The 16,623-nt window shown below is 34.0% G+C and overlaps 1 protein-coding gene across 3 annotated transcripts; it reads right to left on the bottom strand.

The window, feature by feature from the left end:
- Nucleotides 1-519: 519 nt before the first annotated feature.
- LOC114266441 (hyperosmolality-gated Ca2+ permeable channel 1.2) lies at nucleotides 520-12,996 on the bottom strand. 3 transcript variants are annotated; one of them, XM_082888307.1, is made up of 13 exons: nucleotides 12,607-12,945; nucleotides 10,383-10,727; nucleotides 9,145-9,614; nucleotides 8,842-8,988; nucleotides 7,372-7,507; nucleotides 6,756-6,857; nucleotides 6,395-6,514; nucleotides 6,153-6,233; nucleotides 4,606-4,946; nucleotides 3,342-3,587; nucleotides 1,990-2,314; nucleotides 1,637-1,870; nucleotides 520-953 (listed from the first exon to the last, which is right to left on the bottom strand). In XM_082888307.1, exons 3-13 carry the CDS (start codon nucleotides 9,213-9,215, stop codon nucleotides 687-689), a joined length of 2,070 nt encoding a protein of 689 aa, XP_082744433.1. In that variant the 5' UTR covers nucleotides 9,216-9,614; nucleotides 10,383-10,727; nucleotides 12,607-12,945; the 3' UTR covers nucleotides 520-686. The 3 variants fall into 3 exon arrangements, with proteins under 3 accessions (XP_082744433.1, XP_082744434.1, XP_028063135.2); XM_082888308.1 differs by having other exon boundaries at nucleotides 9,145-10,208; nucleotides 12,607-12,899; XM_028207334.2 differs by lacking the exon at nucleotides 9,145-9,614 and having other exon boundaries at nucleotides 12,607-12,996.
- Nucleotides 12,997-16,623: the final 3,627 nt, after the last annotated feature.

Genomic DNA, 16,623 nt, shown 5'->3' on the forward strand with positions numbered 1-16,623 from the left:
ACGGTAGTTGAGGTATCTCTTAACATTTTTATAGAGAAAATTTAACTCTCTATGAAAATATTGAAAGACCTTAGTTAATTAAAAAAAAAAAAAAATCTTAAATCTCTCCTACTAAGCAAAGTTAGAGATGAATGGTTCACTACTTTTTCCATTGACTTATTGGCTTATTCAGATTATATTATCTCTTCACTTTTTTGTATATTTTTTCAAAAATAGTTTAAAAAAGCCAAAAAAAAATTGACTTTTTTCTTACTTTTCAAAATAGGTCAAAATAAAAGAGAGATTTAAAAATTAGGCCTCAAATATACAAGGAAAAAATGTTTTTACAAACTAAAATTGATGTGAAAATTGACTTGCTTGTATCATAATTTCAACACATCCAAACAAACTGTAGTTTACAAATAGACTTAAAAATTGAATTGTTCCTATCGTTTAAATTTCAGTAGATCCATTTCAAATACCAATTACAAATTGTAAAAGAAATCAGTTTATGTAAGCATCTTTCATGGTGCATACATAGATCAAGAAAATTGTGTATAATTAATCTTTGTGAGTTAAACATTCAAGTGTCAATTATTATCTCCTCTACAACAAATTAAGCAATTTACTTTAATTTACAGTTCTACCCTCCTTTCACTCTTTCAACAATACAAGTACTCAAAGAGGTAGAGTCTCATATCCATGATTTAAGGCTGTGGATGTTCAACAACATCAGGCAAAGATGGTGAGGAGTTGCTGCTGATTTTGCTAGGCTGTGGTGTGTTCTTGCGGGACTGGCGCTTTGTGGGGACTAGCACACTCTCCTGTTCCCACTTTTCACTAACTTCTTCGTCTTCATCATCTTCATCGTCTTCTCCTTTAAAAACAGGATGGATATAAGCATTTCGAAGGTAGTCTTTTAGATTGAGGTTTGGTTCTGTGGCACGTTCCAGAGTATCTTTCATCATCGCTTCCTGAAATTCGCCACGTAACGGGAAATGATAAGAACAACTTTAAATCAAAGACTATAATTATGACAAACTTGAAGTTAGGACTGCAACACCATAACAAAAGCACCACACATACACAAAAACAATAATAAAAAAATAAAATAAAATAGCACACCTGAACTTTCAGCTAGCATTAACAATAAAAATTGTCAACTATTTTATTCTATTATATATAATATGACTCGAGCAGTAAAAGGTTCCTCCTTGTTGGGCCCAATTCCTAATAATTTAAGCTTCTAGGATAATTGGGGATCTAATATTGTATTAGAGCTTAGGTCGGGGGAGGTTTTGGGTTTAAGTCTCTCTGTCTGTATTTGGTCCAGGTGTTGAATAGCTTCAGATACATTGTTGGACCAATTTCCTAATAGTTTAAGCTTTTGGGACTTGCTATCGAGCTTGTAGACTTTGCAGAAACAAGTACCAACCCTGAAGGCTGAGCATTTCAAAATGACTAATTGGAGTGTGATAATGTATGTTTGTATCTCCACATGCAAGACAGGATTGCACGTGGGGGATGGTGTAGGATAGTTTGATATGCATTGTTAGATCCATTTCCTAACATCTTAAACTTTTAGACAATTGGTGATCTAACAATTAAAAGTGTGATAACTACGTGTCTGTTTTGCAAATTATAAATTCCTACAAACCTGTAATGGGTATCTGATAAATGCAGGTTCATAACGGCCTTTGCAGAACCTATAAAACCATATGGTCAGTACCGGAAGAGCAATGAGAAATGGTGTTGACTGAGCAGCTTCTTTTGTACTCAACAATCCCATTAGAAGAAGCTGGGAGATAACCAATGCAGCTATTACACGTCCATGGACATCGGGCCAAAATGCTGCAGCACTTTCATACTGTTGGTTGTATACATTTATGATCTGCATTATCATACAGAACTCTTATTACAAAAGCTAATATAGTTACAAAGAATTTTGACTGTATCACACAGACTGGCGCAGAATCCAGCAATCTAATAAATTCTACTGAAAATTTTTACCTGATGGCGGAATACAACATATGCTAAGCTGAAGAAAATCAATATGAAAGGAAGTAAAAGTGGTGTCACCGCAGCATAAACGAGTCCTAGCAGAAAATAGAGCTGTATTTGAGGTTCGCCAGTGTTGAAACCCAGACTTCCTGGATCCATTGCTTCCTCCCTATCCTTCTCAGTCTTCACCAAGAAGAAATTCTTCAAGTGATAGAAAATCAGCGGTTTCAACCTTAAAATCTCCCCTGCAATGCCGGCCCATCCATCAACCATTATATAGGTTATGAAGAAAGTTGCTTTCATCGGAATTGCTACACCAATGGTTTTAGGGATCCTGAAAAACCACCATTTATCATTAGTCTGCATAATCTCTAGCTAAAAGGCAGCGCCTGACACCACAGAAAGTCTAAATAAAGTAAATAGACAAGGAGAACATGGTAGCAGAAACTTAAGGCTATGTTCAGGTTAAGGTTTTGAGGAGAGAAAAGGAAAAGGAAGGGAAAAGTGAACAAAATATAAGTTTAACTTTTTTCCCCCCCACTTTTCCCTTTCCTTTTGATTTCCCTACACAAATCCCCCCAAATCATTAATCCAAACACAGCCTATATGTTTGATTGGACAGGGAATAATAGAATGAGATGACAAGGGAGCCAAGCCAATAAATAACAAGGTAAGTAAGACATGTATTCTGTAGCCTTGATGGTAGATAACAAGTTTAACAAATTGAATCAAAATTTCTCTTACTGGTCACCTAGCAACTAGATAAGCAGGCACAAGTATACCATTCCAATATAGATATCGATACTCATTTTTTATGGAATCTATCTCATATTGAAACCTATCTCACACTTGTGATATTATGTAAACAAATATTTAAAAAAAAACTAAAAAATAAAAACTAAAGCTGCGCCGTGGAAATATTGTTTACTGAAACTATTTTGAAGTTCTTAAATGCTCAATGTCAGTCTGCAGATTCAATTTTGTATTCATCCCTTCTCCAGCCATACAAATAAGCACCACGAAGCAAACAACACAAATCACGCAATCCTTAGAAAATAGGAACAGGTATCCAAACCAAAATAATGCTATCTAACTTTGATAATACGTCTTATAGTAATATTCTAACCAATATCCTCAAATAAACACAACTTTAATTTTACATCTTATAGTAATATTCTAACCAATATCCTCAACATAACACACAATCACAGATATCCACCCCCCTACTAATATTACTGCATCAGAAACAAGAGGAAATACCGGACAAGCATGAATAAATAGCACACAAGTAACATAAGAGAATTGCCAGACAAAAAAGCAAACACTGGACAACAATTCGATAGAAACTTAGAGCAACATACTCGTTTGCCGACTGATGAATAAAAGAATTTAATTGCTCAAATGCAGTTCCTGTGATTATGCTCCCAAGGAATACATTCACAAAGGTGAAGATATAATATCTAGATGCAGATCTCCGCTCTAGGGTTGATATGCTTATAAAGCCTTCAAATTTAGACATAAGCATCAGTACTGTAGGCAGAAAGATGAGGAAAAGCTTCAAGGCAATCCCAGGCAGAAAGCCTTGGATGAACGACTTGATGAAATGTCTGCATAATAGATCACAGTATTATTAGTAAGAAGCACCTGTAATTCACAATGAACAACCAAAATATGGCATGAACTTTGCAATGGTAATCACTAATACTCAGTACATACAGACTAAGAGAGAAAATGAAAAAAAAAAAGAAAAGAAAAAAGAAGAGACCTTGACTCCAAATTTTAAAATTCATATGAGCAAATACATCCAAGTTTAAAATTAGACATTTCCTTTTATTTTATCTCTAGTAGCAGATAAATTATAAGCAAACCTCCATTTTGCTTCGGAAATTAATATCTTGACAATGGCTGCTGAAAGTGAACAACATATTCAACAATTTCAGGAAATTCAAAATCAGGTTCCAAAAATATATATCCACGATGAGCATCTCCTATTTCACCTTTTTGACCATATGTTTTGCAAGTACAAAGCACCGTGTTAGTGCCAGTGTCATTTCTACTGCTTCTATGGCTTCTCATATGCATCCATCCAACAGTTGCTTTGATACTCCATTGAAGCAACCAAACATCTCCAAGAAAAACACTGCTCCTTATAAGACTCTATTTAGAACTAATGTTTTCCCTATTTCAACAATAATAAATATGATTTTCTTAACATATATAACAAGAAGGTGAACTATTTAGAAAGAGTGAATAAAATAGATGTAAGATCGTTAAAAACTAATAATTCAATAGCAAGTAATAGTTTCTTTTCTTCCACCCTTCCCCAATTTCCCCTTGGTAGTAAAGCATATTTTGAACCTAAGTGCTTTGCTTTTGGAGGTTTTGTATTAAAAGAACATTATCTTTGGATAAATGGTTTTAGCATGTATTAGAATGCTACTTCAACTCAATGTGAGAACCTCCTAACAACATAACATGCAGGTAAAAAGTTCACATCAACTCATGAGTGTGTACAACCTAAAAATGTTGAATGCACAAAAATGAAAAAAGATTATTTTACCTAAATACAAATCCATGAATGAACTTTAAGGGAATGCTTTGGTCTATGAATGAATGCAAACTCACATTTCAATGATGAACTTCAGAAATGGTAACACTTTCTCAATACCCGCGATGTTTGCAAGGGATTGTACAAATGCAATTGGAATCATGAAGAAAAATGTGAGGAAAAAGAAGGCAACAGCAATTATAAGCCTCCTAATTATCAGTGAAACATAAGGAATCGCCAGGTTTTGCCAATATATATCACGTGGCTCTGGAGCCCACTCTGTCAACCATTTAGTTGGATCTTTGGATTGTTGGGTTTGTGCACACACAGCAGCTCCCCACCGAGTTGTGAAAGACACAAATGCTGCCGGCATCACAGAGCTCGAATCTTTTGTAATCCGCTCTCGTTCTGCAGTTATCTGAATATGAAGTATCCAAGAAACACCATTAAGATGGGGTTTCAGCAACGAAAAAAAAATAAAGGGAAAAAAAAAGACAACTAACAGATGAAAATTTGGGGTGAAGGAGAGGAGCAAGGGGAGTAATTCTGAATGTGGCAGACATTCAACTTCAATCTAACTTGAAGAATAAGTATTTTTATTTAAAAGTTCTTCAGCATATTGGAAGTGCGACATGGAGCTTTTAAGAATATTCTAAACAGTTTATTCTCTTAGAGGATCATTTTATTTGCTCACGAAAATAGCAACATCAAGCCTGCAACAATGACCATTGTCAAACATGTTTATTTGTCTCAAATTCTCATCTTAGAAGAAATGATATGGCCAACAAGCAATTGGAACTAATAGGAGATGTTCTCACCCTAGCACTTGCTTAAAGTTGAGAACACACTTATGTTTACAGATTTGAAACATGACATCCTTCAGCTGTAATTTAAATATTCATTTGCCATCCTGCGCTACTGGTAGGTCACGAATCCTATTCTGGGTATGGCAGGATCCAGGTCATAACATAATGTGTTAACAGTATAGAGACCAACAAGAAAATCTAGATAGTATCAACACAATCACATGATTTTTAAACAAAGCATGCTTAAGACATGGTTAAGCATGTGTTAGTTATTTTTGCATTTTAATCCAAACTATAAAGAGGTTAAGCGTACATTTTTAAATCACAAGGAGATTATGTGTTTTTTGGCCAAAGCATTATTTTATAACTCGATATTTGGCCCACTAGACCAACTAATCCGGTAGACCAATCCCACTGTCCACTAGCAGGAGCACAATTAAAGTCGTGGCAAAGGCTTGTATGGACTAGCCCCAAGAAATTGTTTGCACCTACGAGGTTTCAAATCTGAGACCTTAGAGAAAGTACACCCCCTGGGTTTTTGGGCCAAACCATAGGGCCATGTAATTACCCCCAAACTAGAACAACACAAAGGCTGCAAATATCTGAACCTTCCCAGTCCCTGCAGTAGTAGGAGCCTCATGCACTGGGCTGCCACCTTTTTTTAACAGAGTTAACTATACTTGAAAATATACAAAGATCATTTGCCTTGTAGACTCTTTTAAACAAAATAGTGTTAAAGGGACAACAAAGCAAACAAGTGATTGAATTGAAAATAAAATTGTAAGTTATATTGAAAAAATTCAACAATGGGTAATTACTTCTTTTGATAATCTCTCGATTTCAGATATCTGAAAATCAATTGCATCCACCTTTTTCCCACAGAGGCCAAGGAAACCAGTCTGCCAGTTAAGGGGAAAAAAAAAAAATTACAACAAAACAGGATCAGTAGTTTAAATTGAGAAACAGCATGTCACCAGCACAAAAAGGCAAACAGCATTAACGGCAAATGCAAGAAAATAGAAATATTATCTGTTTAAGGCATTACATTTCACAGGTGTACCTTCATGACAGGCCGTGTTGATTTATTTCTATAATATTTTAGTTGATAATAGTCAAGCCAATTCTGCTTATTCTTCTTCTCCATCACCAATTCTGCAAGTTTGTTTGCATTGTATACGACCTGCATAAAATTTTCTAAATAAGAACAGAGCTGTATGGTGTTTGTTTTGAGATAATGTGTGCAACTCAAAAAATTGATAGATCAAAAAGGAAATAACTGAAACAAATACCATCCTGTAAAGCAAGAATTTTACACTGCAAATTTTTCCAATAAATGTATATCGTAAACAATCATTGCCTCTAAACAACCACAATTTCCTTCCAAGCTGACAATTTTACACAGAAGTGTGAGCACAATCAACCTGAAGGGTGAGATAGTGATCTGGATGGTTGACAAGGAAAAAGTGCTCCACAAGCTCGCTAACCGATTCATCAGGGTCTGGAGGTACATTCGTAACAAGTACCTGTGAGCAATCAAATTTATACCAAGTTTAGTAAAGCATGGAGTTGAAGAGTTGTCTGCAAAGAGATAGAACTTGGTGGACACGTGAGCATCAATAAACATATTAAGAATTTATTGCAACAAATTACATCTTGAAAAGAAAACGATATGTCATGATTACTAGTCCTCCAATGCCTTCTAGAGTTCAAGTTATAAGAATAAAATTACTAGAGAAAGGTGAAAATGGAGAGATGAACAGTTGCTATAAAAATATGGTTACTAGTGAAAATAAGAATACTGAATACACAAACTATGTAAACAAGTCCTGCTGATTTAAAATACTCATACTCAAGACTGTTTTCGAGCAGGTACAAACTGTCACTCAGAAAAGGACTCATCACATTCCATTTGAATTACATAAACATAAAAAATAAATAAATAACCTAAATGAAGACAAAGAATCACAATAAGATAATTAAAAATATTGTATTCTTTTAAAAATGAACTTCAATCAGACACAGCAATATGCATCTTACCGTAAATTGATCAGGACGCCGTCTTTCTGATGCAAGAAATTGCATACGCATTGATGCAACTGTTTGGTACTCTTTTCGTAACACATAGCATGACCAAAAAGTGAACACATAGGCCATTACTATATGAGCCCAAAATCTGCAATTCCAGAATGGTGAACATCATTCATTGCACACCAGAGTAGTTGTGCTAGTAAAACTAAAAACAAGTACCAACTGTTCGAAATGAAGTCCTTATAACTAATGCCAAATATAATACTAAGATTGAATCATACTAATATATCTTAGACAGGAGATTCTACTATTCATCTTACATTTCCCTCTAAATAAGCACTCTGGTGCAAAATTGATACAAGTGGATCTTATAGAAAAATAAACTTGCTATTTAATTTTACTAAATTGGTAATTAAGTTATTAGGTGTTCTACTGAGGCATTAGGTTCTGAAATTTCAACTCCAGTTGGAAATTAGAGTTTGAAGTTCATAAGTTGTGGCATGGGTTCATCCCTCATGACCATTTTGGATACTACGAGGATTAGTCAAGAGGACCCAGACATCAATTCTTCTCCAGATCAGGCTAGGTTGCTGATGCTTCTACACAAAAGAGAGAGAGAGAGAGTGAGAGAGAAAGAGCTGCCTATGCAAAGAGGTAGGTGGAGCTCAGCTGCGTTTAGGCATAACCTTCGTCATGAGATACATATCTAAGCCTGCTTTGTGAAGGGGAATCATTCAAAATGGCAATATACAAAGATATACTTTTTTTTATTGACAAGCGGGATATGTTCTTCCAGTCCAAGGTGTGAATTGACTTCTACAATATCAACTTTTCCGTCCTCCCAACATTTTAGATTAAAAATTTCCATGTTCCTTCTATTAAGGATAAATACAAATCATTTTGAGCCAAAAATTAGGATGGCATTCTGAAAAAATAAAACTTCCATGACTATTCTTCTTGTCACAACCTATCCAAATCACACAGAATATGAATAAATGAATCATCAAGATGAATTGGGATTGATGGACTCTTTGGATCATGTTAATGCAAAACATGAGAAGTCAAGGCAGCAATTTGACAACCCAAGCAACAATTTTCTGAAAAATGGACACCGTGTGCTTTAAGTTTGATCAGCTGGGCAAGTTTCTCTTTTGTTTTTTTCTTGCCTTCTAGAAGTTCAGACAGGAGTCCTAAACCTTGCACGGATGCAACTGATAAGGAAAATATATTCTACTATAGGGTAGGGATTAGAGGAGGCATAGCCTCTTCCAGCTGTCCTGAGCATAGTTTGATACAACTCTGAATATAGGAGTTGCAATAACAACACCAGATAGTGTATAACTAAGCAGGCATGACAAATGCAGATTGAATACACAAACATTCATGGATATGAAGCAATAGTGCAGTAACATATTTAAAAGCTTGTGACTATAAAAATACATATTTAAAAGCTTTCCATTAAAAGAAGGCTTCTCTCACCTATTCGATCCAATAGGAATGTTTGATATCGAAAGCTTGTCAATGTTGCTGTAAGTTACTTTGGCTAGCTCTAAAGTGCTATTTGTCCAGTTAACTGGTACAAGGATAGCCCATGCAAGTAATGTTATAGGAACAAAAATTTTGAGCCTGTACAAATAAGTGCACAGAAATCAGCACAGGAAAGTATTCAAAATGTCAAACTTGAGAAGATATCACCTCCTGGAACACACAGATATCTTACATGCAACACTGTCAGAAAAAAAAAAATTAAGTTTGCACAAATTAATATACAGAAACTGGCACCAGATAATACATCCTTTGATAGAAGAGTAACGTTTTGTTGAGAAGATATCCTCATTGAAGTCGAACAACATGACAGGAATTAAATTGAGGAATTAGTAGAAGACGCAGAAACTGGCACCAGATAATATATCCTTTGATAGAAGAGTAACGTTTTGTTGAGATGATATCCTCATTGAAGTCGAACAACATGACAGGAATTAAATTGAGGAATTAGTAGAAGACATATTGTATACAATTATGTCAAAAATCATTCAAACTGGATAAGATAATATCCTCACAGCATAGAAATGTTACTGCATATTCGCTGAGAGATAAGATAGGAAGATCAAGTTACACAGACATCAGGAGAATGAAAATCAAAATGATGTCTCCTAGCCAGTACTTGATGTGCATAAGGCAGACAAACTTCAAATCTATGAAGAAAATAAATGTTTGACAAGCAGCCTCCAGAGCTTCTCAAAATCATTATACTGAAAATGTGCCAGAGGTGAAGTTAAATCAGATGCAAAATATCCTAAGCAAAAAAAAAACCTACATGAGTCTCAAATATTGTTAAAAGAATTTTAATGTAGGCATTTTGTTTTACACTTATCTTCAATAATTCAAATAGACTCTGCTTGCTTAGAATGAAAAAAGAAAAAAGAAAAAAGAAAAAAAGCATAAATGGAATTAAGAATTAAATATTTGAATTGCATGATCACTAGCCATACTTTTGAATAAGAAGAAAGTTTAAAAAAATAAATACATATATATCCTGACTTGTTCTAAATTAACCAATTCATATAAGAAAATTTGCAATAGATAAAAATTTCTTATATTTTGTTTATAAGGAAGGTTACATAAAGTAGAATGGATAGAATGGGAAATTTGGAATCCTAATAATAGATAACTTCCATCGCAAAGTACAAATTTTCTTGTGTTTTCTGCATGAAATACGCCATGTCTTCAAGAAAATCAAGTCATTACTCGGTTCCTACTTTCTCGAATATTTTCCACTTTTCTGCAAATCAAACTCCTAAAAAAGTGCATATTTTCCTCAAAATTCAATTTCAAGGACTCTCCACCTAGCCAAACAAGACCATAGGGTCAGAGATAGTGGAATATCAATTTCACCGAATTCAAGTCATAAGGAAAGTCAACGCCTCCATCCAATTCAAGTTACCACTTTTCAAAGGTATAAAGCTAACTAACAAATAGTTACAGCAAAGAAAAATTAAGAATTATATTTAGTAGCATACCCTAGTAAGTAAATCCGTAAATAAACAGCAGAATCCAATCCTGCATGGTCAATGAGCTCAAGTTCCGGCATTCTCAGTGCCGCAGGCATCCAATTCAGAAACTTCAAATAGGACTTGAAATCCAAATTGACAAACTTCTTTATGAATGCTCGGGAGTGTGTAGGACTGCTTCTTAAACGCATAAGGTACCATTTTGGAAAATAAACCCTATCATTGAGAGGTTGAAGTCGTAATGCCGCAAATGCCAGAAAGAAAAGAAATGCGCTGAAAATATTGATAGCTGCCGCTAAGCCTATATCTCCAAGCGTAGCCATCAAGCCTTTCTAAAAGAAGATAAAAATCTCCCTGCCAAAAAATGAGCTCATTTTTATACATAAGCAAAGATAATACGCAAACCCAATAAGCGCTTTTTAAACATCGTTCAATATGCCAACATGAACAACATCAATAGATTTCAAATTATAACCAACACAATTAAACTAGTTTATTTTTTCTTCAAAATTAATAACAATATGTAGATGCTATATTTGAAGAATATAATATTATAATTTATAAAAATTTCATAACTTCTTTTCCAATTTGATTAATATATATATATATATATATATATATATATCACTCCTTCAGAAAATAAGTATGTTTTCCAAAGTTATGTTCATCTAATATGTTTCTAAAGTTATGTTCCATGTAATCAGTTTTAGTTCTACTAATTTTAAACTCTTTTGAGTCAAATACTTCTCTCCAAATTTTAAATTTAGTACTAATTCATCCCTTAGGCCCCGTTTGTTTCCAGAGATGGAATGGAGGGGATTGATAGTGAGGGGATTAATAGTGAGGGGATTGTTAGTAAGGGTCGTTTGTTTTCAGAGATAGAATGGAGGGGATTGATAGTGAGGGGATTAATAATGAGGGGATTGTTAGTGAGGGGATTGATAGTGAGGGGATTAGTAGTGAGGGGATTGATAGTGAGGGGATTAGTAGTGAGGAATTGTTAAATTATTTTTATATAAAATAATAAAACAAATAAAAAAATATAAAAAATTAAAAATTATATTTTAAAAAAAATTTCCAATATATAAAAAATAAAAAAAATAAAAAAATTTCTAATCCCCTCACTATTTTTCTAATACCATCTCTACCTCCTCACTATGAATCCCCTCCCCAAGGGTGTTAGTAATACCAAGGTATTAGTAATACCGACAATGCTAGGTAGCTCAAATTTTTGTGGCTCAAATGGCTCAAATCTGTCAAAACGACGTCGTTTTGACAGATTTTGAGTGTAAAACGACGTCGTTTTGACAGATTTGAGCCATTTGAGCCACAAAAATTTGACCTACCAAACATTTTCCTAGTAATACCCTCCCTATCTCTCAAAACAAACAAGGTATTAGTAATACCAAGGTATTAGTTAGTCCCAAGGTATTAATAGTCCCAAGGCTATCTCTCAAAACAAACACCCCATATACTAATCCCAAGGTACTAGTAATCCTAATCCCCTTGCTATAACCCAAAACAAACGGGGCCTTAGTTTCATCCACATGAAAAACATATATAGATTCCAACTTTAAACCAATATGCCAAAGCCCAGATAACACAATTAAAATAGTTTATTTCTTCTTCAAAATTAATAAAATCATGTATATGCTATATTTATCAAAATTTCATAACTCCTTTTCCTTTCAACTATTCTCATGATTCCAATTTGATTAAAAAATAAATAAATCTATCACTTCTTCACAAACACGTGTTAACCAAAAAAAAAATCACAATTCCTACTTTGTGAAGCTCAACGAAATTTCACTTAATCTAATCAAGATACACATAAAAAGTACAAAATTTGTACAATTTTAAAAAAAAATAAAAAAATCATTCAATACAACAAAATGCAAAACTGCACTAAATTTTTGTATTATTTTTTTGTATTCAATTAAATTTTGAAAATTTTTTGCACAAATTTGACACTAGATTAAGTAAATCTAAAAATTAAAAAACATTGACAAAAATATTTAAAAATTTCACTAAAAAAATACCGATTGAAAATTAGAAAACTGTTATTGAAAACTACAAACCAAACAGAGTTGGGTCTCTTCATTCAATTCCAAAAAAAAAAAAAAAAAATCGTATATCCAGGGAAAACATACACATTTACAATATACAGTATACGATCTACTTAACGATATATAAAATAACAAGGAATAAACACAAAAGGTAGAGAAGTCCATACTTCTTGTGTGTGATTACTCTGAGCTCTGTTCAGTAATGGTAATGCCGAAGCTTCAAAACAAGAGAGAGAAAATCGAAGCTTAAAGAGAGAGAGAGAGAGAGAGAGAAATCAGAGAGTTGCAGATCGCATAGAGTTTCGGATTGCTTGGTAATCAGATCAACAACATACAGAGAGATAACCACGCAATAACTGCTTGCGTTAGCAAAATCCGAACACAGTGCTGTATTCGTAAGCAAAGAAGAGCAGCAATATACTCATTTTCGTTTTATACTGTTTGGATGGAAAGAAAGTTCGGGAAAAAGAGTATTGATTACGTTTCAGCTATATTCAATTGCTGTGATCTTAAATTTCGTGTTTTAAAATATTAAAATAAAAAAAAGGGCCATCAATGACCGTCGCAATTGACAAAATGACTACTAGTATGCTTTGCAAGTTGGCAAGTGCCACATGGATGCTTACAACGGCTACTTTTTTTTATTTAGTATTTTTTTGGGGGGTGGTTTAAGGTGAGGTGGGCTTTGGGAAGTTAGGCTTGGATTTTTTTGTTTTTATTTGGGCCCAGATAATGCCTCCAAATTTCTATCGATCAATAAAATTAAGGGTTTATTACAGGCGGTCTCCCTTTTAAGGTTAATTAATGTTAGAGAATTTAAAAATTTTATTAGAATTTTTATCAAATATTTTACATATATGTGAGATTCACATAATATGGGTCCATGTGAGTCTCACACTCATATGAGACATTTCATAAAATTTTTGATAGATTATTTGGAATCTTTAGCATTTTTATTTAAGGTTTATTATCTATTAATAAGGGGTTCGCAATTCAATTGTGGTTGGAGAACTTTTAATTTGCCATTTGTCCGTTGGACTGGCGAATTAGAAAAAATCAATCCGCATCCACTTGCTAGATTAGCGGATGTAGATTGAACAGATTGGCAGAATGGCGGATGGATATAAATCGGTTTGGCGGTTTAAATTTTTTTGAATTTTAAACGTAATATAACAACTTGTCAATATTTTTTTTTGGAAATCTAACTCAACATAATCAAAAGATTATCAAATAAATTGTCAAATATCAATAATGAATACATATAAGAAAATCATGCATTATCAAAACTATTTCATTGTTGGTTTTTTATTCAAAAACTATTTAATTTGATTTTTTTTAAAATGACAATTAAATCTTATATTTTTCACAAAAAATATCAAATATTAACACTTGTCATTTGATAAAATGATTTATAAATTGAAAATAAATTGAAAACACAATAGAACATCTAAACTTTTTTTTTCAATTGAAAACACAAACAAATTGAAAATACAAAATCTTACAAATTCCTAGAAATGCTCGCGATTTGGCAGTTCGATTGCGGCCAAAAGAACCTCAAATCTACCATCTGTCCAAAACTAGCACAACAAGAAAAAGCACTTTTGGCGACTAAATTTTTAGTCGCCAAAAGTCGGTTTTTAGTAGCCGAAAGTCGAAATTTTACTTTCCTCGACAAAATTTTTTAGTCGCCACATTTGTCGCGTATACGTGGTCAGTGTAGGTATTGGCGACTAATAATTTTTTAGTCGCCAAAATACAGGTCTTTAGCGACCAAAGTGTTAGTCGCCAATAGTGTTTTACACTTTTGAAAATCATACATTTACCGACTAATAATTTAGTCGCCAATACTCACTGAATCGCCGACTAAACCGCTTAGTCGCCAAAATAAAGACTTTTAGCGACTAATAATTTTAGTCTCCAAAGGTGTTTTCGTCGAAAAAAAAAACCCACTTTTTTTGCTTTTTCTGAGTTTCGAACCGTGCCAACCGTCCCACATTCCAAACTCTTTTGCAACACACTCCCTCCACTATGCCACTACAACATCATATGAATATATATGCAATATATATTATTTATATAGTATATTGACCGGTATTAATACAAAACAATATATATAAATATAATTATTTTAATTCAATATAATTTATAAAAAATAAATTATTTACTAAAAAAAAATTTAGGCCACTTTTGGCGACTAAATTAAATTTTTAGTCGCCAATTCTATCATTTTCAGCTACTAACTATTATTTAGTCGCTAAAAAATTAAGTTCCGCCTAAAAATAAGCAGTTTTGGCGACTAAACCTGTTTTTAGTCGCCAAAGACGTCCCTTTTTGGCTACTAAACTGAATTTTAGTCGGCAATTGACTGTTTTTAACTACTATTTTTTTTTTGTAGCTAAAGAGCTTCACTTTCGGCGACGAAACTGTTTTTTAGTCGCCAAAACCATCACTTTTGGCTACTAAATCATCTTAGTCACCAAAAACCGTGATTTGTGGCTACTAAACAACCTTTAGTCGCTAAAACCCCTACATTCCCCGACTAAACTGCCTTTTAGTCGCTAAAACCCTTATATTTGGCGACTAAACTCTTTTAGTCGCCAAAAGTGATCAATTTTGGCGACTAATTCCATTTTAGTCGCCAATTCTACTACTTTCAGCGACGAAAAATGCAGTTTTAATCGCCAAAAGTGCTTTTTGTTGTAGTGTAGGCAGATTGAAAAAAATCAATTCGCAACCGTTCACTCGCCATCACGTATCCATCCAAAATACGACGAATCGATTTAGTTTGATTGATTTGAGTGGATCGAAATATCCGTAGAACACTTCTACCCATAGGTCTTGACTTAGAATTTTATGGACATATAAATCCTGGCCTATTTGTTATTTTTCCTTTTTAACCTCAGTGTTTTGCGTTACCTTAAATCATCTTTTGTTCTCTCTTCCTCTACCATTTGTGCATACCTCTCTCTCTCTCTATCATTCCTCTAAATTGTTTCATACCACCACCGTTACCATCGCCAGACCACCATCGTTGCCATGGTCGTCTTCAACTTTAGTCACTTCAACCACCATTGTCCTTCGTCGCCTTCAACGCTGCTCACCTCAACCATCACCGCCCTCCTTTACCTTCAACAACGCTCGGCATCGTCGTTATCGCTCTCTTTACACCAATCTTTGTCCCTCATTGCCATCACCTCCAGTGTCACTATCTTTCTCTTCCATCATCGGTGTACTATATTTGACGCCGCTGCCCCCAGCTTCCTCAATCACAAATCTATTATTTTTTACGGCGATCTTCACTGAAATCTTTAGATCTGACCATTTCCAATGCCAGTCTACTACTTCGACATACCGATCTAATATAATAACCCTCGTCAACGTTAAGTCTCTCAGTGAATTAGATCTATTGTATATAACATTGAACAAACTAGCCTAAATAAAGGCATCAGTGATAATGAATGTGCACTTTTTAATCTATATATAAATTTTTTGTAGCCATAATTTGGTGTTTGATTGCTGTGCTTCATGATAGAATGTTGTCATATCCCTCAATCTTTCTCTCTAAAATCAAATCTGTCATTTGTAAATTTTTTTTAACAAATTCACCAGTGATAAATTTATCATTGATAAATTGATGGAATGATAAATTTATCACCGGAAAGAGAACAAAGAGTAAATGGCAAATGTACGATTATGTTAATCTATGACATAAAGGAAAAATATTTTCAGGTAAGGCCTTCCATTTTCTTCATCCTCTTCCTTTCTCTCACTTTTATTATTCTTCTTCTCCTTCTTCTATTCTTTTGTCACCATCAAATCTAAGGACATAGAGATGGACGTTATTTTTGCTAAAACTATGGCTGAACAAATATTGCTGAAAACGAGTGACGGTGGAAGTCATGGTGGTGGAGATGACATTGTTTTTTTAAAGAAAAATGATCTGAGAGCTTTGAAAAAATGTCACTGCAAACTATTACCAGAGACCGAAGGTGGTTTCCAGTGATCGGAGATGACAGCCGGAGATATTTTTCGGCGGTCGGAGACGGGAATCAGACATGATAGTTGGGCGGTGGGAGAGTTATGATAATACTAATAGTAGGGATAAAGAATATGGGGAGAAGGTACTTTGGAAATATTGATAGATTAAGGCTAGGTTTGGCATCTCCTAAAAAAGTCAAAAAGTC

This window comes from Camellia sinensis, chromosome 9 (genome assembly GCF_055761805.1).
Source record: "Camellia sinensis isolate YWXY chromosome 9, ASM5576180v1, whole genome shotgun sequence".
In the NCBI taxonomy this organism is placed as follows: Eukaryota; Viridiplantae; Streptophyta; class Magnoliopsida; order Ericales; family Theaceae; genus Camellia; species Camellia sinensis.